Below are 22,809 nucleotides of genomic sequence, written 5' to 3' on the forward strand. Positions count from 1 at the left end.
AAGTGGACACAGTACTCCAGATGAGGCCTCACCAATGTCGAATAGAGGGGAACAATCACATCCCTCGATCTGCTGGCAATGCCCCTACATATACAGCCTAAAATGCCATTGGCCTTCTTGGCAACAAGGGCACATTGTTGACTCATATCCAGCTTCTCGTCCACTGGAACCCCTAGGTCCTTTTCCACAGACCTGCTGCCGAGCCATTCGGTCCCTAGTCTGTAGCGGTGCATGGGATTCTTCCGTCCCAAGTGCAGGACTCTGCACTTGTCCTTGTTGAACCTCATCAGATTTCTTTTGGCCCAATCCTCTAATTTGTCTAGGGCTCTCTGTATTCTATCCCTACCCTCCAGCGTACCTACCTCTCCTCCCAGTTTAGTGTCATCTGCAAACTTGCTGAGGGTGCAATCCACACCATCCTCCAGATCGTTTATGAAGATATTGAACAAAACCGGACCCAGAACCGACCCTTGGGGCACTCCATTTGATACTAGCTGCCAACTAGACATGGAGCCATTGATCACTACCCGTTGAGCCCAACAATCTAGCCAACTTTCTATCCACCGTATAATCCATTCATCCAGCCCATACTTCTTTAACTTGCTGGCAAGAATATAGTGGGAGACCGTGTCAAAAGCTTTGCTAGGGGAAAGCCTGCACAAGTAGCAGGCACAGAACAAATTTAAATAAACTAATGAACAAAATGGAAATTAGCAGCACTGCTGTTTATAATCACAAGTCTTAATCTATATACTTCAATGGGGAAAACTCAGGGGGCAACAGGAATTATTGTACATGATTCACTCCCCACGTAGCATTACCACTGAACAAATGCTCCAAAGAGGTGGTGCAGAGAGAGGAGGAAACAAAAGCACCATCATGCTGGAGGTGGAAAATACATCAAACAGATCACACACGCAAATCAGAGGATACAAAAAAGAGATCATGGTCAGTAATGGTCATGAACTAACTTGCAAGGAGCCTCAAGGTCCAAAATATGAAGTGTCCAGTTATATGATGATGTGCACCAATTGGTGGCAATGCCAGATGGCATGGAGTGCTTTGGGTCCCAGCACAGAGACCTGTTGGCTCCAAGAGCCTTTAAAAGGGATGTGATTTTCCTACAGGAAGATTAGTGTACCACACAGGAACACAGACAAAACCTCAATTTCTCTATCTTGAGTAATGAAAGGCCATGCATCAGAATGGCACCCAAACAGGACATAAATATAGATAAATCTAGGAAGCTGAGACTACTCAATGGTATTGCATTTCCTCTTTTACTGAAGGCATGCACTTCGGTAAGTTCTGCCATAGCCCAGCTTCTCCTTCTACCTCATCATGCAGCCAAAGCTTTCCTTTTTGCCACTGTCTTGCCACAAACAAATTCAGTTATGTAAGAAGTCATGCTTCTGAATTTGAAAGAACAAGATAAGCTATACCCCACAGTTCTTGAAACACTTACCACTTCAGTCATTATTAGATATTAAAAATCCTGCAGTATCTCCACTACTCTTTAAAACAGGTTAACTATCTCTATCAATAGTGAAATAAAGATACATTTGAAGTGCTTTGTAGTACTGTACATACTATGAAATCAGACTCTGAAAGGCTCCTTTTAGCACAAGAGGAGGATTATTTCCTTTCCTAGATTCAAAACCAAGATGGTATAACACTATCGGATATTGGCTTTCTGCACCAGAAATTCGAAAGTTCCAGTTCTCAAGAACCATACTTTTAATTGGATTCTCCTTCAGTTCAATGTATGAAGCCCCACTCACTTCAATATGGTTTCTATCTTGCATGTCATTGTCTGGCCAAGACCACTTATCCATTTAATAGCCTCCTCTGAATTTTCCAATTTACTCTCTCCCATTTTCAGATACAAGGCATTCCCCCTTGCCAAAAATTTAATGATCTCAAAATTAGCATTCTATTTGGTGGCACTAGCTCCCTTTTTCATCTCCTTCCTTTAAATACAGTGCAACTGTAGAAAGCAGACACACCTTGCTCTGTTTGCACCCGTAGCTCCATGGGAAGAACATACCCTAGTTCCCTTTCTGGTCCTTTATACTCTGGTTTAACCCCTAATACAACCAGTGACTATTACAGTTGGTAAGCGGCAAGGGAAATATCTATCCAAGAACAGTATTAGGGGGACAGTATCAAACTTTTTAAAAAAAACCGAACAAATGAGTTTGTGGGTGAATCTAGGTCTCAAAAAGGTGGTGGATTGACAGCCTTACAGACTAGTCTTAGTTATTCACACTACAGGTGAGGAACAGGAAGCAAAAGTGCGAGCAGACCCCATACTGCCCTCCAACGTGCTCCAAAACTAATCTGGAGAATCAACTCTAGGGAGGAGAAGACAGTTCACTCTCCACGGCCCATGCAATCATCGTTCATCTTTCTGCTAAGAGAGAGTCAAACAACTGGGTCATTTGGTTTTTGTTAAATGGATAATTTGTCCTCTGGAACTGGACTAAGCCTAGGTCATTTCAGACAGACAACAAGAAGCAGGAGGGTAGAAACTTCTGATCATTATAGTATACCAACCAGCAACCTAGAAGCAAAATGGTTCTTTATCCATTTTTTAAATGTCTTTATGGAGACTGAATGGCTCTCTTACAAATCCCTTGAGATATTTAGTTCCCAATAACATAGTCAAAGCAATTCTCTAATCTCTGGAATATTACCTGTATTGCAGTAGTGCCCTGAAGCCCCTAACACGGATCCTCTATAGTGATACGTACTGTACACATCTGTATTTTTTTAAAGAAGTCCCCAGCCCCAAGAGCTTACAATCTAAACATAAAAAGGAGTACTTGTGTCACCTTAGAGACTAACAAATTTATTTGAGCATAAGCTTTCGTGAGCTACAGCTCACTTCATCGGATGCATTCAGTGGAAAATACAGCGGGAAGATTTATATACATAGAGAACATGAAACAATGGGTGTCACCATACACAGTGTAAGGAGAGTGATCACTTAAGATGAGCTATTACCAGCAGGAGGGGGGAGGGGATCCTTTTGTAGTGATGATCACTACAAAACTCCGCCCCGCCCCGCTCATCCGATGAAGTGAGCTGTAGCTCACGAAAGCTTATGCTCAAATAAATTGGTTAGTCTCTAAGGTGACACAAGTACTCCTTTTCTTTTTGCGAATACAGACTAACACGGCTGCTACTCTGAAACCAATCTAAACATAATTAGGCAACAGGCACAGAAACAAGGTGGTGTGTGGGCGGAGGAGAATTAACAGAGTACAACTTGCAGCTGCTTCACCATCTTCTCTGTGTACAAGTAGTAGTAATTCCAGCACAGATAAAGATAGTGTTAGGGGGGTGAAGCATTTACAAACAGGGCAAGATTTTCCAAGCCTTCCAGTAGTGTTGTGTGTTAAAATAGTCATTAAGTATCTACTAGCCATAGATCTGAAGGAATTTATCGGCTGTGTCTCTCCTTCTGCTTCCACCACCACCTCAACGCATCAGAATTTCCAGTACAGAAAAAGACTATTACCCAGCCACACTGAGAATCAGAATTTCTCAGATGAAGTGAAACAGAGTTGCTAAATTAAAATTCAGCTGCAATGAGCCACTCATTTAATAGGATGGTAACTGTAAATGTAATATGATGCAGTGTTCTGAATAAACCACACCCCCTGTGACGCCAACGGAAGCGAAATAAGGCAGAGTGTGGGCGTGCACACGCATGAACTAAGGAGACAAAGGAGAATCACATAGGCTATGCTCTTTCAATAAAATACTCTTTGTTGGTTTACAATGAAATTGAACACCCTTCAGGAGCTTCCAGTTGCCAGATTTTTTCCACCATGGAGGTTACATAAAATGTAGTGTTTGGTTCAGCAAATTCTCTATTTACACCTTCAGGAAAATCTGCTTTAAAAAATAATCAGTTTAAAATACTGACTTAAGAGTCAAAAGAGAAGCACTTGTGTTTAAGAAAATTGCCAGTTAGTTGTTGGAGTCATAATTTTTCAGGTCACTTTAAATACCAATACTCCTAAAAACAATCGCATCCTCCGGAACAAATGGGACTGTAGCCTTAAGAGCTGGCTTTTTTTTACCCCCAGAGAGAAGTATTGTAAATGACTAGGTTCAACCTTTGTTGAATTTTTAAGAGGTCAATGTCATTTTGTCTTTTTAATGGAAGATAAATTAGTTTTAGGATCAAAAATTAGATTCTTAATTTTAATGTTTGATATTTTGAACTTTCAACTGATCTTTTAAACGCTGTGGATTAATGAAAACCTCTAGTCTTTTTTTTTATATCAAATTTAATATATTTTGCAAACAACTTACAAATCGCAATTACACCAAGCCATGCAATGAAACAAGTGGGGAGGGAGATTTTTACACTATGAATCATTATGTGTTTAATTTTTCTCAAATACAATTGCATATAAACATCTCGGCATGCCTGTCCAGTTAAAGGTTAGGAGTAGGGGAATACCCTTATGCAGTCCAAAACAACAGGTTCTTAAACACCATAGCAAGCGATCTTTAGTCACAGAATCACAGAAATGTAGGTCTGGAAGGGACTTTGATAAGTCACCTAGTCCAGTACCCTGCTCTGAGGCAAAACTAAGAATTATCTAGACCAGCTATTCTCAAGCAGAGGTCCGCAGCCCCCTTGGGGCCGCGAGCAGGTTTCAAGGAAGCCACCACACAGGGCAGGCATTAGACTGGCTAGGGCCCAGGGCAGAAAGCCGAAGCTCGAGTCCCTGTGGCAGCGGGTCTGAAGCTGTGGTGGGGCTGAAAAAAACCCACTTGTTGTGGCACAGATGGACCCCAGAGTTTTTATACCATATTGGGGGGAGCCTCAGAAATACAAGGGTTGAGAACCCCTGATCTGGACCATTCCTGAGAAGTGTTTGTCAAGCCTGTCCTTAAAAATCTCCAACAATGTAGACTCTAAAACTGCCCTGGGCAATTTGTTCCAGTGATTAACTACCCTTATGGTTAGGAAGTTTTTCCTAATGTCTAAACTAAATCTCCCTTGTTGCAACTTAAGCCAATTACTTCCTGTCCTGCCTTTAGTGGATAAGGAGAACAATTTATTGCCCTCCTCTTTATAACAACCTTTCATGTACTTGATTGAAGCTTATGTCCACACTCAGTCTTCTCTTCTCCAATCAAAACTAACACAAGTTTTTCAATCTTTCCTCCTAGGTATATTTTGTAGATCTTTAATAATTTTTGTTGCTCTTCTCTGAACTTTCTTCAATTTGTCCATATCCTTCCCAAAGTGTGGTTCCCAGAACCACAAACAAAACTTCAGTTGAGGCCCTATCAGTACTGAGCAGAACGGAAGAATTACTTCTTGTGTCTTGCTTACAACACTCCTCTAATACAGTCCAGAATTATGTTCGGTTTTTTGTTTGTTTTTTTTGGCAACAATATTACATTGTTGATTCACTGGGTAATGGGCCTACCCTGTCCCTGATCTTCCTCTTGCTTCTAACTTATTTGTAAAATGTCTCCTTTTTTACTCTTTATGTCCCTAGATTGTTTAATCTCATTATTTATTTAATTTCATTTTACCATTTAAATTATAATACTTTTTTTTTCTTTTAAAAAATAAACCTTTTTAGAACAACATCTGAATTTAATACAAAATCTGTTAAGGCCTAAAATTATAATCTCTTAAAACATTTAAATAAAAAATAAAATATGCTAAATCCATGAGCCTCTATCAAAAAAAAAATTAATTATAGACTGTTTTTCAAGAAACAGGAAAAGAATTGGGGGGAAAACATCTAAATTTTGAGGTCAAGTTTTATAAATAGGACACAATAGGTCATATACTGTAGTAAGGGCTTGATCCTCTGGGGGGCCCAAGGGCTGTCCTACCGGGTGCAAGAGTATCATCACAGACTAGGGATTTGGCCTCTGACTTCAGGAGACACCATCATGTACCTGATTAAGATCATCCACTGAGCACACCCGGGTGATCTCATGCTCCTATTTTATAGCCTCTCCCTTTCTGAGCTGACTGGCTCAGTTCTCAAAATTGTGAATATTCATTCACCATTTTCTAACATACTAAAGAAGCACAATTAGTAAGAGTCTGAAAATATTAAGCTATATATTTGCTTAAAATAAATGTATATACTTATAGTGTGCCCTCCTAAGCAGTAAAAAGATATACCAAATCGAGCATAAAGGTACTATTTAGTTGTAAATCAACATGTTTTAATGGTTACATCTACAAATGAGAATGCATTTGTGTTTAGAAAAGAACTGAGGTACAAAAGAAAAGTTGCTTAAAATCAATGATTGAAATCAATCCACCTTTTTTCTTCAAGAACTTTACATCCCAAAGTGTTTTTTTTTTATAATTTTGAAGTGAATCACAAGCTTGGCCTGTACAAAATACTGATACAAACATTTTCACTGACTATCACTCAAACAACCTTCTCTCTGCCTTTGTAGTGGTTATCTGCACAAAGTTGCCTAGTATTAACAGAGCATACCAAAACATCAGAACACTGAAGAACAGTCCTGCCTTCACATGGAGATTACAGTATCTGTTTTTGTTCAACGTGTGTAAAATCATTAGAATACAGCATTTAACAATTTGATGGATGATGTTAAACAACTCCTCCAGCCTCCAAGCTATCAAGAGCTGCTGTACCCAAACTTAAAAATGGCTTGGCAACAGACACAGCTATTAGCAAGGTGTAAAATTAAGGAATAGGCTTTGACCATAAGAATTTTTTCATGTAAGTGCTTTCAGTTGTGATAAAGAATTCTCTCAAGGAAAATCATCCATTTCTGATCAGCCCTGCAGTACGAAAGTTCAACAGGTAAGAAGCAAATCTCTGAACAGAAAATATTTGAAGTTTTAAATTAAAATGGGCCTGAGTTGAGCATGGGAGCCAGCCAACTTGCTGAAAAAACATAACTTATACTTCTATTGTATTCTTTCAGCGAATCAAAGGTCATTGCACAATTAGGCTAACACCAATAGTTGGGCACAGTTAAGGGGCAAACGCATTTCTTTTAACTTAGTTTTTTAAAATGGCAACATGGAGCATTTAAAAAGGTTAAAATGAAGTATAATTCCACACTTAAGGGGTATGATGACGTAAGGATTCCCACTGATACACGATTATAAACTGGGCAAATTAAGTAAGTGGCTGATTTAGATATTAAGTAAGTAGGCTCATATTGTGACACAAGATGGTGATGCCATTTGATAGACTATAGTAGCAGGGTGAGAACACCATGGAAAATCCCACAAATAGACGCTCTGTCCTTTTATAGTATCTTGATCATGGTTAGAAAACTCATACATAGCATTGCAAATTTACTGTTTTACAAATAGAGTCAGATATCACCTGCCCTGAAGAGGCTGCAGTCTACACAGCACTTTAGTGAGGGGAGTACAACATGCTTTACAAACTAGCCAAACTTCTTATTTTTAAGGTGTCCATCATCATGGTACCGGTCACAACTAAGTGCCGGTCACAACTAAACTAAAACCAGCATTTGCGTCCGTCTCCTAAAGGATAATTAATTTTGGAGAGTACAGGAAAGTCATTACTGGAGAAGCTTTAGCAAAAAAGGGGAGTTTTGCATTCTGGTACGAATACAGACAGGCTTGGGCACATTTTGGCAACGAGTTTATTTTTGGTGCCCCCACTACTGAGAATGCTCTTCATTAATGGAAATGCAGCATCTTGTTTGAGGCCTCTCCAGATGAGTGGGTCACAAACGGGGAAGTAGTCTTCAATATCTCACAGCCATTGTTGCTTAACAGGTTTGCGGCTGTGTGCTGTTCCAGTTACAGCTATCATGTAGTATAACCTTTAATGCCAAATACAATGAGTTGCAGTACAGCAACCTGGAGGTGGCAAAAACACAGATCACAGTAGCTAAACCCTTGTCAGGAAAAAGTCCAAACCTGGGAAGACATTCCTCACCCACTTGTGTCTCCAACATTACGGAGGGGCCCAGCATGATCCCAAGTCTTCGCACTACTTTGACAATTTGTGAGCTGATACTTTCAAATTGTTGGTGAGGTTAGAGTATTGGTAAGGTCCTCTAAATGCTTCTTTGTTCCCATTATCCTTGTCTTCCTTGGATTAAGTTAAAGTCGGGTGCTTACCTGTGTGTTTCTTTTTGGCATTGGGTTATCTTACTGCTGGCAGAAACTGCATAAATCGAGGAAGCTGCATGCAGCTGAACATAGTCTTCATACATACTGGTGGCACAGGAGACCATGACATCTCACACTTCCTCTAAACCATTCCAAATATTCAAAATGAGAAGTAAGAGTGGTGTTTCCTCTAAGCTGCGCAGCGGCCCAAGAGTCAATCAAGTGAAGCGCACATCTGGCGACATGTGTTCAGGTGCCCCTCCCCACGCTGCTCTGCAGCTGTACTGCTCCGGCCCTCTGTCTTGGAGCCCCTGGCCAGCTGCTCCTGGGTCCCTCCTGCTTGCTGTGCAGAACAGGGAGAGGTGGGGGGCGCTGATGTCAGGGGCAGGACAGAGCTACTGGCAGCTGTCACAGCCTGAACTACCCTTCTGGTGAGTGCCACTGTGCTAAAAGAGACAGCGCACATTCTCTCAAATTTCCCCAGTAGCCAGCACGGATACACAGTCTCTCTCACACTCACCTCCCAACACATACTTGTATTATTGTTGTTACTTCTTCGTAATTCCCATAATGCACGTATATTCTCTGTAATTTTATTCTTTCCAAGTGATGTTGTTTTAGTTTTTTGACTGCTCTGGGCTTCTGTGTCTTTGCACACTCCTAGTTCTTCTCCCTTACCAACTGCTCCTTCAAGATCTCCTTTAAGTGACTCTTCGGCCCAACAGATATGGGGAAAGAAGGTATATCAAAATGGGTGCAGACTTCCTTTACATGTAAATGGTTCTCGGTATGCTTCCTAAATGTCCTTGTTTTTATTAAAACATAACAGCACAGTGTAAGACAAAGCACCCTGACAAATCTAAATAAAAACAGAACAGATGTAGATATTAGGGGGGAGGAAAGAGGTGCCATAGTGCTCTCAGAAGATGGCCCTCCACAATGATGATCACTCCCACTAACCAAAGAATCCAAATCTCTAGCTTTCAGACAGAGTGCAAGGCTCACTTTTTCCACAGGTATGTGACTGAAGGGGAAGTGTTAAGGATGATAATTTTGTTTATGGGGTAGGGGAGGGGTGGAATGAAGTTGGTTTCAGTAGGTGGGTTTTGAAGATGGGTAAGGTTACAATGTAGAAGAGAAGCGTGTTTTTAAAATATCCCGCACCTCTACCCCAATGAAGCAGCAATGCATGTTATGAATTCAAAAACTATGTATTGTCAGGTTTTGTTGTTTTAAAAATTATGACAAGACATTAAACTCTCTCAATCTCATTATGATGTCTTGGTTTGTATACAGCAGATGTGGGCAAACTACAGCCCATGGGACCGTCCTACCCAACCCTTGAGCTCCCAGCCGGGGAGGCTAGTCCCTGGCCCCTCCCCTGCAGCCACACGGGCAGCACTCTGGCCTGCCGCTCCTACTGAGCAGCGTGGCTGGCTCTGGCCAGATGGCGCGGCTGTGAGCTCCTGCTGCTGGTAAGGGGGCAGGAGGTTTGGGTAAGGGAGCAGAGGGTCCTGGGGGGCAGTCAGGGAGTGGGGAGCAGTCAGGGAGCGGTTGGATGGGGCACAGGGAGGATTGGGAGTGCGAGACTGGAGGGAGGGCGCCTCTCAGGGGACAGGGAGGGTTGGATAAGGGGGTGGGACCCTGGGGGGCAGTTGGGGCGGGGGGTCCCAAGAGGGGGCAGTCAGGGGACGAGAGGAGCAGAGGGCGGTTGGATAGGGGGTGGGAGTCCCGGGGGGCTGTCAGGGGGCGGGAGTGTGGATAGGGGTCAGGACAGTCAGGGGTGTTGGATAAGGAAGGGGCGGTTGTCCCAGGAGGGGGCAGTCAGGGGACAAGGAGCCGGGGGGGGGGGAGGGGTTTGGAGGTTGAGGGGGGCAGCCAAGGGGCGGGAAGTGGGAGGGGGCGGGGGCCAGGCTGTTTGGGGAGGTACAGCCTTCCCTACCTGGCCCTCCATACAGTTACGCAACCCTGATGTGGCCCTCGGGGAAAAAAAATTTGCCCACCCCGGTATACTGGCTTCAGAAAACTCCTCAAACGAATTAACACAAGGTGCTGATGAATATTGCTACAAAATCCATATAGAGGGGAGCAGGAATAGAAGCAGGAGGAAGGAAGAAGCATTCAATGCCTTCTTTCCCAACAGAAGAAAAAGGGGCTGTCTCTTACTCATCCTTCTCTTTCTGTGAACTTGCCAGTCTTAGCTCAGTGTGCAAACAAGTGTTAATGAGCTTGCATTTCCTGCAGATGACATTCAAAAATCAGGAACTTATAATCTGAACATTCCTTCTTTTCCTCACACATATCCCAAACATTAGTTTCTTTTCTTTTTTTACTATTATTTGTTTAGATATTTTTGTCAGTGTTCTCTCCTTCACATTCAATAGAAACACAACGCAAACTAACAGCATCAAGCTAGTGCAGTGTCTAAGAAAAAGAGAAGTGCAGTTTTCTGCATAGCTCTAAAGCCTTTATATTAAAAACACACTCGTCTATAAAGTCAGTGCATGCAGCCCTGCATTGATCGCAACTAACCCAATAGGGCTGACTCAAGAAGCGGTGGATGTGCACTAGCTTCATCAGGGATACTGAAATACCGCTAAGAACTGAGCTGGTAAACTGCTGCACCAAAGCCAGAGTATGAGAAAAGGAAGCACAAACATATACATAGTGGAGAGGGAATCTTGTGGCCAAATCTGACTAGGTAAACAAGAGCAGTGATATCAAACATTAGTCTTTGCTTTGACTAGAAAGCAAATTGAAGTGACCTCCCTCTCCCAAACCTCACACTTCAATTTGTGGACTAGCTCAATGCCTGAACAGTGCACTCTGTGAAATTTCTACAAATGTCCTTACTAACATAAGACGTTGTAAGAATACAAACTGTTATTATATAGAGACCTTAGCACTTGGAGGAAAAAAAACAAGAGAACCACCATTTGGAGGGTTAAGATGAAAACACCAACCTCTGACAACCTATTTCCTCAAAAATACTGTTAAGCCCCAAATTATGTAACATGACCATATATACAGGAATGTCCTTAGATTTTTAGTCAACTGACTAATATGGTCAGATATCAAATAGAGGTGTAGCACAGGTGTTTCCTTGGTCTTAGCAGATATCCTCAAAATGTCTGTGCACTTCACTAAAGACAAACATCTTAATCAAGTGATGTACTAAAATAAATCTACGTATGTCCTCACTTCTAGTAATTCATCTTTGAGATTTTTCATACCACATGCAATGGATATTAGCAGTTCCAAGTCCAGTCTTCAGAGCACTTAGTAACATAGATCTCTTATCATTCCTTCTTCCACTGTCTTGAGCCAATAGTACTACAAACTAAGGCCTTAACCCTACCATCTGACCCGTGGGAGTGCTGCCCCAGTGGCTTCAATGAGCTTTCATACTTGAGCAAGGGCTTCCTCACACAGATCATACTGCAGGATCAGGACCTTGCTAAGCAGAAGAGAAGTGTTTTCTCCAAGGTGATCCTTTTAATGGAACTGGGGGATGCCTTTTCACTTGGGTCACAAATTTGATGTTGGGGATCAGGACGACGAATATAAATAAGCATGATCTTTACAGATCGGCACAGAAAAAGGGAGGCTCTCAAACATGGTGGTTCTTTCGCTGATCATGTAATTTTAAGGTGGATTCCTCACTTATAGCTTTTGATGGATTTTCTCTGGAGCATTCAGAATGCTCTTTTAAATCCAGTGGATTCATCCATAATATCCTGAGCAGCTACTTTTTAAATCCAAGTTGCAAAGATTTTTAGAAAAAAGAACAGGAGGACTTGTGGCACCTTAGAGACTAACAAATTTATTTGAGCATAAGCTTTCGTGAGTTAGATGCATCCGATGAAGTGGGCTATAACCCACGAAAGCTTATGCTCAAATAAATTTGTTAAGTCTCTAAGGTGCCACAAGTACTCTCTTTTTCTTTCTGCAGATACAGACTAACACAGCTGCTACTCTGAAAGATTTTAGAAGATCAGAACTGCTTTTGGTTGTTGGAGGAGGAGGGGGGCTCTTTTTCCAGGGCTGGGAGAGTTTGCTAGATTTTTTTAAATTCTAAATTTAAAGGAAGAAGTTCTAACATCTCAAATTCAAGTTGTTTAATCTTTATTTACATGCAAATATTTATCTGTTCTAGTTAATCATTCACTGCCACAACTGTCTCCAGCTAGCATAATTTTTTTGTTGGTCTTCTAAGAATCTTCAAACATTGTTTTGTAAGACAATGAGTGTGTTTTGGCCTTTTGATAAACCAATGTACGGTTTCAGAGTGGTAGCCGTGTTAGTCTGTATTAGCAAAAAAACCCAGAAGTGGGTTTTAGCCCATGAAAGCTTGTGCCCAAATACATTTGTTGGTCTCTAAGGTGCCACAAGTACTCCTCGTTTTTTTTCAATGCATTGTTGGAATCACTAGCATAGAAGTATCCTTATGTTGTTTTAAAGTTTGCCACTTTTCAGCATGGTTACAATCGAGAAAAGTTTAACAGCTGAATAACATGCACAGATGAAAACGTTTTGTAGAATAAGGAGAAGGAATCCAACTGGGAACACATCTAGCGTGCTTTAAAGCCAAACCACACCTCCTGGACTCCTCTCTCAACACTCACTGTAACCAAGCAAATTGATATTCTCTAGATTCCAAAGAATCTGACTACAGAAAGGATGGGAGAAAACAGAGACACAGATCGAATTTGCATTCAGTTCCAGCTTTTCTGTCAAGGCAGGAAATTTATAATCAGAACTAGATCAGCACAAGAAAAAAAAAAACCAGCGAGCAAAAGCATCAACTGTGCTAAAAACAAGTTACAGATAAGCTAGACGCAAGAATCACCAACAACGAACACTGCATCATTTGCTTTGGTAATAATGTGGTTGTAAAGTGAGCAAACTGCTCTTAAATTGAGTAGATGAAGGAGTTAAGTGACAGAGATTCATTCCTGCAGCAAAAGTCAAATATCTAGATTCCTAAAGGTATGGAAGCTCAGGACTTAAACTTACCCTCCTGTTAAAGGGTCAGATAGTTTCGCAGGTGGAGAGAGGAGCCTGCAAGGAGCCTTCCTCACGCCCTCTTGTGCAGCCCACTGGTGTGTGCCTAAGGGATACATGATGCCCCAAAGATTCTGGGAACGAGCTGGGACCATGAACCTCTTTCCTTGAGAGACTGGATCAGCCTCTGGCATGCCAGTCTGCTTGGGTGGGATTGTGCCTTCTTAAGCACTACTTCCCTGCACTCCTCATTGGGCAGAGAGGTTCTACACAGAGCCATCGTGGGCCTATGACCAAATGGCACAATTTGGTCAGATGGGTCTTGCAAAACGGATAAGAACTCTACTCAGAGAGCACCCACACAACACTGTTTCCTGATCTTTATGAATAGTGGATGGAGGGACCAGATCTCAAACTAGTCATGTGAAAGTCACTAACACAGCACGTTTAAAAAACACAGAGATGGTGTAATTCGGGAAGCAGCAATATTTTGTTCTGAACTACTACTGTATGGAACTACAAACATGCATTTTTACCCTATGTCATTCAACATCTGCAAAGGGATGGGGAAGAGCAGCCATTTACAGCCTCCCAAAGAGGGATCACAATTCCTGGGAAGATTGAATTTAGCAACTGAGAAAACAACATCCAATCACATGACTTTAAAACAAGCATTTTAGGGGCTGGGTCAGTGAATCTGTAATGAGCTATTAAGCTTCTGCAATTCAAATTGGTTGGTTTAAATCCACCCCAACTTGATAGTGACTAAGAGCTACAACAGGCTGCTAAACAGCTTTTAACCAGTATGTCAAGTAAGTTTGGTAGCCTATTGGGAACCGGCTGGAAAGAACAACCAGTATCAACACTCCAAGATTCTCAGCAAAGGCCAAGGACTGAATGGGCTGTACAGACTGAAGTATACTTCTCACAGTCCAAGGTAGTCCCTGCAGCTACACTGATGGAGCTGTGCAAGAGAAGCTTGGGCTGGTGCTGTCCCCCTTCTATGGGTACAGAGCTGCAATTCTGCACTTTTCACAACATACCAAATGTAAGAAGAAAGGTATTTTGAAGAGTAGCATTTGTCAAAGCAAAACGGAATTGTCACTAAAGGGTCACCAATGGAATCTACAGCCTCCATGGGACTGGTCTCCACAACAGACTAGAATGGGGGTGGACAAGCAGAATGATTTTTAAAACTTCCTTGTGTTAGTGAAAGAATAAAATTTAATGAAAAAAGAAGCCACTACACACTAAAGCTGCCTCTTCTGGAATCAGAGTAGCAGCCGAGTTAGTCTGTATCCACAAAAAGAAAAGGAGGACTTGTGGCACCTTAGAGACTAACCAATTTATTTAAACATAAGCTTTCGTAAGGTGCCACAAGTACTCCTTCTCTTCTGGAATGTATATGTAGTAGAGCTATACTACAGAGTAGAATTGGTAATATTGTGTATATCATCCAAAGTATTTCTGCTTAGCTTGAGGAAAGTAAGTACTTTTCTTTTTTGATGTCTGTATACTGACAAAAAGAAAAGGAGGACTTGTGGCACCTTAGAGACTAACCAATTTATTTGAGCATAAGCTTTCGTGAGCTACAGCTCTAAGGTGCCACAAGTACTCCTTTTCTTTTTGCGAATACAGACTAACACGGCTGTTACTCTGAAACCTGTATACTGACAATAGTTCAAGGTGGAATGGCAGGATTTTTGTAGTTCCATACAGCAGATTTCAGCATATTAGCTGCACATAAGGACTGGATGATGTTTGTAATCCAAGGAACTTTGCCAGGGGGACTTTTTGCACTGGAACATATTTTAAGATCCTCTGAGGACAGGATCAGACTTTATGATTTATCTTATTTCCACTTAAGAGCTTTGTTACTTGCCTCTTGCAATGATTCAAACACTGAAAATACCTTGGAACAGCTATCTTGGTGTGTAGCTCTGTTCTTTGAGTACTATACTGAGCATAAGCCTGTTGAATCATTTGCTATTTTGCAGTTTTATTTTTGAATAGGTCTATCTACTTTCATACTGGGTATCAACCTCACTCTGGTATTTGACCAGCAATTGAATGCTGGGACTAGTTGGGAAGCTTGATGAACTGTTCTTATTTATCACATAACTAAAATGATATGGAGAGGAGTGTTCGACTTATGAGGAATAGTTAAAACTAAACATGCACTGTTTGGTTAAGCAGCACCTACGTAGGAGGGAGGGGACAGAGAATGGTCTACAAATATATTAAAGGTGCAAACATTAAGGATGCAAAGGAATTATTTAAAGATGTCACAAGAGGACAAAACTTCAGGATAGAAGAATTCCCAATGAATGTTAGGAAAGCTTCTAGGGATGTACTGTGCTATAAGAGTCTAAGGCAAGGGTGGGCAAACTTTTTGGGCCAAATGCCACATCTGGGTGGGGAAATTGTATGCAGGGCCGGGGCGCGGGAGGGAGTGCGGTGTGCAGGAATGGGCTCAGGGCAAGGGATTGGGGCAGAGGAGGGGTGTGGAGTGCAGGAGGGGGCTCAGGGCAAGGGTGCAGGAGGGGTGCAGACTGCAGCAGGGGGTTGGGGTGCAGGAGGGGTGCGACAGGGGGCTCAGGGCAGGGAGTTGGGGTGCAGGCGGGGTGCGAGGTGCAGGCAGGGGGCTTAGGGCAGGAGTTCGGGCTCCAGCCCGGCACTGCTTACCTAAAGCAGCTCTGGGTGGAAGGGGCGCACACCGGGGACAGGGCAGGCTCCCTGCCTGCCTGTCCTGGCCCCATGTTGCGCCACTCAGGGAAGCAGCTGGAACCATGTCCATGCAGGGCCCCGGGGAAGAGAGGAGAGGGGGGAGCAAGGACACGCTGCCCTTGCCACGCCTTCAGGTACCTCCCCCGAAGCTCCCATTGGCCACAGTTCCCCGTTCCCAGCCAATGGGAGCTGGGGGGTGCCTGGAGGCAAGGGCAACACACAGAGCCCTCTGCCCCCCTTATGGTGCCAGCTGCTTCTGAGAGCGACACGGGGCCTGCGGCACCATGGGGAGCAATCCCACGGGCCGGATCCAAAGCCATGATGGGCAGGATCCGGCCCACGAGCCGTAGTTTGCCCACCCTTGATCTAAGGGATGTAGCAGAAGCCCAACTGCTTGGGGTATTTAAAACCTGACTGGACATAGCTCTAGAAAATGTGCTGAAGAAAAAAAAAAAGTCTTGCCCTGGCTGGAGAGGGACTAAATGGAAATCAACTTTCAATCTATAATATGTGATACAGTACATCTATGTAGACTGTGGACCCTCACACAGTCAATACCAAACAGAACATTATGACCAACAACGAGACAAGTGTACATGTTAAAGCTTTCCCTAGCAATGCTCCCCTACTGAAAACCAACAAGAGTGTGGAAGATCACTGCAGATAGCTGAGCTGTTCAGCCAGGGAACAGAGACATCAAAGGCATTACAATCTGAGGAATAAGCAACGTGGATTTTTTTTTAGAAATTAAATATACATTACACCTAAACTGCTAATCCCATGTAGCTGGCATGGATAAAGAACAATAGCACACTGTGCAAAGTTCTTTTGTAAACAGCAGTATCACTCTCTTTACAAAAATTAAAAGAGATCAGAATCAGCAAGCAGGAAGCCTTGATTTATATCTATCTATTTTAATCTCTTTTTGCTTCTGTACTTCATTATTTTCATAAAGAAAGGTCAAGTTTCATTGGCTGGTAATCATTAAAACATATTGATTTTCAACTAAATACAGACTTTAAACTAATTTTTCCCCTAATTAGGAGGATATATCTGTACATGTTCTTTTAAGTAACTTCATAGCTTAATATACATTTATTCTGATTCTTAATATTTACATTATGATAGAGAACAGTGAATGATGCGGTATTTATTAAATGATTAGTGCCAAGATCATTTAGATGGAAACTGGAATTCAATTAAAATGCACAACCCATTTTTAAATGATGTTAAATGTGCTAGATATGTAATATTTATCAAAACACCTAGGTTTATTTGGTCCTGCCTCAGCACTGGAACTGATGACCCCTTCCAACTCTAGATTCTATGATTCTACATTTTACGTTTAAAACTGATTTATTAAAACAAAATATTTATATTTAGCAAACTGAAATTATCCCCAACAACCATGTCCTTCAAGATTTAAGAATTAGCAGATCTCATCCTCACCCCTCCATTTTTATTCAGATATTTGAAGAGGAAAACAGACTTTCCTGCTTTTTCCAACTCCAATAGGTCACTCAACTTTGAATGAAGTAGTGACTGAATTGAAATAGCGACTGAACTGAAAATAAATATTCTCTCTGCACCTACAGCTATAAAAAAACTGGTTTGGCTCTTCAAACTCTGGTTCCAGGTGCTTAGACAGACATTTACACCTGTTCAATAACTTGACTCTCTTTAAAACTCTGGCAGCAAACATTTACTACTTGAATAACTGAACTGAATTTAAATTATTTTAATAGGATTATAATAAGTTCAGGCCTTAACATAGGTTGTCTATTTCAAATTTAATTCTAAATAAACCTGTATTTTGGGGTTTTTTAAGAATCATCGATTTTCATCCACTCTGACAAGAACACTGGCTTGAGGAGCCAGCCAGCCAACTCACAAGACAGAAGAGAAAATAAACTGGTCTTTGAACAACAGAAGGAATATTAAAGTGAGCCAGAAGAGACCGGGAGAGCAAAACATGTTTTGCAACTAACATGGACATTTAAAGTTGGGCTGGTCATTTGCGTTGTTACATTTCACACCATGTCTGAAGCTAGTAATTCTACATTTCCTCTTAGGATACAAGAATCAAGTAAATTATTATTACTTTTTTTCATTTAAGACCTGATAACCTTCTTTCTAACTCTTCTGCTGGCATTGGTAAACTCACAAGAGAACTTTTTACCCACACAACTTCATGGACTGAGGATCATTTTAGTGGAGGGGGGAATCTTGCTTTTTGCCCCAGTTACCACCCTTGATGTTGCCCCTTCGCCGTGTTCTTATTAACTTACACAGAAATAGACACTCATCAGTTTTGAAGCATGAGGTTAAGATGTCTAACAAGTTTAAAGCTGCAAGATCTCCATGTATAGCTTTTTAAACTTCATCACAATAGCTGAAACTGCCTATAGAAATGGAGAACAATCACTTATAGAGAAAAAAAAAAAGCAGCAGCCTTGGTTATGTTGTCTATTAATTACCTGTATACCTAAAAGGAACATGGGACAAGTGTATGATACCTCGTAGCAAGACATAGGAACACAGGCCATACAACTGGAAGGGATCTCTTGGGTCATCAACTCCAGTTCCCTGCTATTGCAGACAAGCCCATCATATAAACCCCTTCACATAAACTAAGCAAGTTCCATTCTAATGTTTCCACCATTCAGCACAAGCACCATTTTATTACTTGCTGATGGTAGAATACCTGGAGGGCTCAGATGTTTCTCTTCCTAGGTTGGAGTGCCTCCTAACAGACTCTTTGCAACAGCCATGATGCAGGACTTCCTCAAGGGAGGAGTAGTGGATGTAGTTTTGAGAAGAGAATCCACCTCTCATTTCTGAAGAAAGAGCTCTTCTCCCTTCGTTCCATCACACACACACACACACACACCCTGTTCTAAAGATGTTTCACTTACCTCTCCCATAGCCCTTCCCTCCAGAGCTAGTGCTTGAAAATCATGGTTCAGTTCATCCATTGAACGCACCTATTATAAATAGAGGAGAAAAATATGAGGAACTGACTATTTCATTCCTATTACAAATAAAAAGGTAATCATAATTTATAATTTTTTTTCAGACATAAAATGCCAGTGAACCTTACTCTTTAATAAAGTACACCACAAGACTGTTTAGGTGCAAAATATGACTTACCTTTACAACTCTTAAAATCTGGAGTATATTTTCTACCAATTCTACAAATATATTCAAAAGTAAATATAAGCAACTTTAAGACAGATAAGAGTGATTTCCCTTGCTACAGTAAAGATTAATATTGAAAAAAGAGCTGCATTAATATCTCTGTGCACAAGCAAATGAAAAAAATGCAGAGGTTAATATGATCTCCATTAAAAGACAGGATAGAATCAACGTTCACAATATTAAACAATGAAAAATAAAAAAAATTTTGAAGTAGCACACTAACATTTAAAATCAACAGGTTGGCAGAGTATATAGCATAAAATCATCAACCTTAAACAACACCTCACCATCTGAGCTTACAATGGCTCTTTACTAAAGTTTACCTGATCCACATAGATTGATATCACACATTCTGCCTGCGAGGGATAGGAAGTGCAAATTCAGATGCACGTTAGTTTTAAAACAACACCAGATTCTCTGAACATCTTTATACTACTCCAAGTTTACAATAAGCCTTAAGAAACAGGTTACAACTGTTTCTTCAGCAACTTAGCAGGTCTTCTGAAGTCGGAAATCACACTATAAATAAAAACTCCTCTCCCAAAACAAACTGTTTAAAAATGGTTTTGCATAGTGAAACATTAATAAAGGCTTTCAACATAAGGACTATTCTGAGAGAAAGCACTGTTTGTAGTGTTCTAATATTTCTCAGCGGTTACACAGCATTTTTCATCTATACAATTCAAAGTGCTTTACAAAGGTGAGTAAGAATCACTCTTCATATTGCAGATAGACACGCTAGATCCAGGAGGGAAGCAACCTGCCCAAAGTCACAGTGTGTAAGTGACAAAACCTAGATTCAAAGAGAGGTCTCACGACTTCCAGCATATAAAATGTCTCCCTAAAAGTAGGAAAATGTGAACTGAAACATTGGCAGCACAGGCCTGGTAGGCACTCATGTAAGGTGTCAACAATGTTGCCAAACTTTTGCTCCATGACTTCTACTCTAGACTCTTCTCACGCCCAACTCCTTACAAGCAGCAGAATCATCTCTAAAAAAAACAGGAGGACTTGTGGCACCTTAGAGACTAACCAATTTATTTGGGCATAAGCTTTTGTGAGCTACACTCCGATGAAGTGAGCTGTAGCTCACGAAAGCTTATGCTCAAATAAATTGGTTAGTCTCTAAGGTGCCACAAGTCCTCCTTCTCCTTTTGCGAATACAGACGAACACGGCTCCTACTCTGAAAAGAATCATCTCTGACTCTGTGAATCACCTTCCTTTCTTCCACACTTAACTTCAAGAAAGAAAAAACGTGGTAGCAGCAGCAACCTTAAGGAACTCCATCCTTGGAAGCCTGTCTAAAGATGAAGAAGCCAACCCTTAGAGCCAACCGCAACATCCCTGGAACTACAACGGGAGGAGACTGAGGGAAGAATCTAGGGGAGTGGGAGACAGATACTGTTTTCCCTTGACTCAATCTATCAATCTCAAAAAGCTGGGGAGGGGGAGACAAACAGATAAAAGTCATAGCAGGAAGACCCAAGGAGTTAAAGGAAAGAGGTGGTGAGGGGATAATGGCAGAAAAAAAGAACTGCAAACAAAATATAGAATGAAACATTTTAAAAATGAAAAAGTGAGGTAAAGGAAGAAAGCAAGACAACATGTACGCAGCTTAAATTTAAGTCTATATTAGGGATGTTCCTATATTTCAATGTCTTTCTATGGGCAGTTATCAGCAATACAAATTTACCAAATCTTTTCAAATTATATTTTGAGAACAAAATATTGACTTTTCTTTTGGCTCACGATCACCTGCCAAAATTATTATTTGCTTATGGCACCGATACACTTAACACTAACTCTGGTTCCAAAATACAAAATTCAATATGTAATGACTGAACTCCAGGAAGTGTCATCATAGAAACTTACGTTTAAACTACAGGTAAATCTCCCCTATAAACACAGTTTACTTCAAACAATCCAACTATAACAACAGACTAGAGGTCCAATGTTGCAAAGGTACATGTAACTTAACTAATATAAGCAGTTCCATTGAGTTTAATGGGACTACTTGAAAAAGTGACTGGTGTATGTTTGCTACAGGGCTCAATAATCTAATCAGACATTCCAGACACCCAGGTACAAGAAACTAGCAATTTCCTTAATGATTACCAAGTGTAATGCACGGCAGTTAACATGTTCTTATGTGCTGCAGTGCTAATCTTTCAAAGTTGTCAGGCCTAAAAATTCAACCATCTTTTAATGACCCAAAAGACACAGTACTGTTTTAAAATTTAATCTAGATTTAGGAGAGAAAGGTGGAATATCAAAACAAGGGCTGCATCACATCAATCCTCCACTCCCACTTAGCCCTGGTCTACACTAAGAGTTTAGGTCGAATTTAGCAGTATTAGATCAATTTAACCCTGAACCCATCCACACAACGAAGCCATTTTTGTCAACTTAAGAGGCTCTTAAAATCTGTTTCTGTACTCCTCCCCATGGAGGGGATTAGCGTTGAAATCAACATCGCTGGATTGAATTTGGGTTAGCGTGGATGCAATTCGACAGTATTGGCCTCCGAGAGCTATCCCACAGTGCTCCATTGTGACCGCTCTGGACAGCGCTCTCAACTTGGATGTCCTGGCCAGGTAGACAGGAAAAGCCCTGCAAACTTTTGAATTTCATTTCCTGTTTGGCCAGCGTGGCAAGCTGATCAGCACAGATGACCGTGCAGATCTCATCAGCAGAGGTGACCAAGGAGTCCCAGAATCGCAAAGGAGCTCCAGCATAGACCGAATGGGAGTTACTGGATCTGATCGCTGTATGGAGAGAAGAATCTGTGCTATCAGAACTCCGTTCCAAAATACAAAATGCCAAAATATTTGAAAAAATCTCCAAGGGCATGAAGGACAGAGGCTATCACAGGGACCCACAGCAGTGCTGTGTGAAACTTAAGGAGCTCAGGCAAGCCTACCAAAAAACCCAAGAGGCAAACGCCCACTCAAGGTCAGAGCCCCAGACATGCCGCTTCTATGATGAGCTGCATGCAATTCTAGGGCATGCCCCTACAACTACCCCACACCTGTACGTGGACTCCTCTAAGGGAGTCTCACGCAACATGGATGAGGATTTTGGGGACGAGGAAGATGATGAGGAGGGGGAGGTTGAAGATAGCGCACACTAGGCAAGCGGAGAAACTGTTCTCCCCGACAGCCAGGAACTGTTTATCAGCCTGGAGACAGTACCCTCCCAAGCCGGGCTCCCGGACCATGAAGGTAGAGAAGGCACCTCTGGTGAGTGTACCTTTGTAAATATAAATATATGGTTTAAAAGCAAGCGTGTTTAAAGATTAATTTGCCCTGAAGACTTGGGATCCATTCGCAGCCAGTGCAGCTACTGAAAAAGTCTGTTAGCATGTCTGGGGATGGAGCAGAAATCCTCCAGGGACATCTCAATGAAGCTCTCCTGGAGGTACTCCCAAAAACTTTGCAAAAGATTTCTGGGGAGCGCAGCCTTATTACGTCCTCCATGATAGGACACTTTACCACCGCAGGCCAGTAGCACATAGTCTGGAATCATAGAATATCAGAGTTGGAAGGGACCTCTGGAGGTCATTTAGTCCAACCCCCTGCCCAGAGCAGGACCAATCCCCAACTAAATCATCCCAGCCAGGGCTTTGTCAAGCCTGACCTTAAAAAACTTCGAAGGAAGGGGATTCCACCACCTCCCTAGGTAACGCATTCCAGTGTTTCACCACCCTCCTAGTGAAAAAGTTTTTCCTAATATCCAACCTAAATCTCCCCCA

General features: G+C 41.7%; 1 protein-coding gene across 7 annotated transcripts in view; it reads right to left on the reverse strand.

The window, feature by feature from the left end:
- Positions 1-22,809, reverse strand: part of PUM1 (pumilio RNA binding family member 1) — a 134,380-nt gene that overhangs the window by 81,239 nt on the left and 30,332 nt on the right. For all 7 annotated transcript variants that reach the window (XM_084652398.1, XM_084652402.1, XM_084652401.1 and 4 more), the window contains one exon: positions 18,775-18,843. In XM_084652398.1, the coding sequence (XP_084508524.1) occupies positions 18,775-18,843 (69 nt within the window). The remainder of the gene's footprint in view (positions 1-18,774; positions 18,844-22,809) is intronic.

The sequence above is a fragment of the Lepidochelys olivacea genome (assembly GCF_965140295.1).
Source record: "Lepidochelys olivacea isolate rLepOli2 genome assembly, chromosome: 19".
NCBI lineage: Eukaryota > Metazoa > Chordata > Testudines > Cheloniidae > Lepidochelys > Lepidochelys olivacea.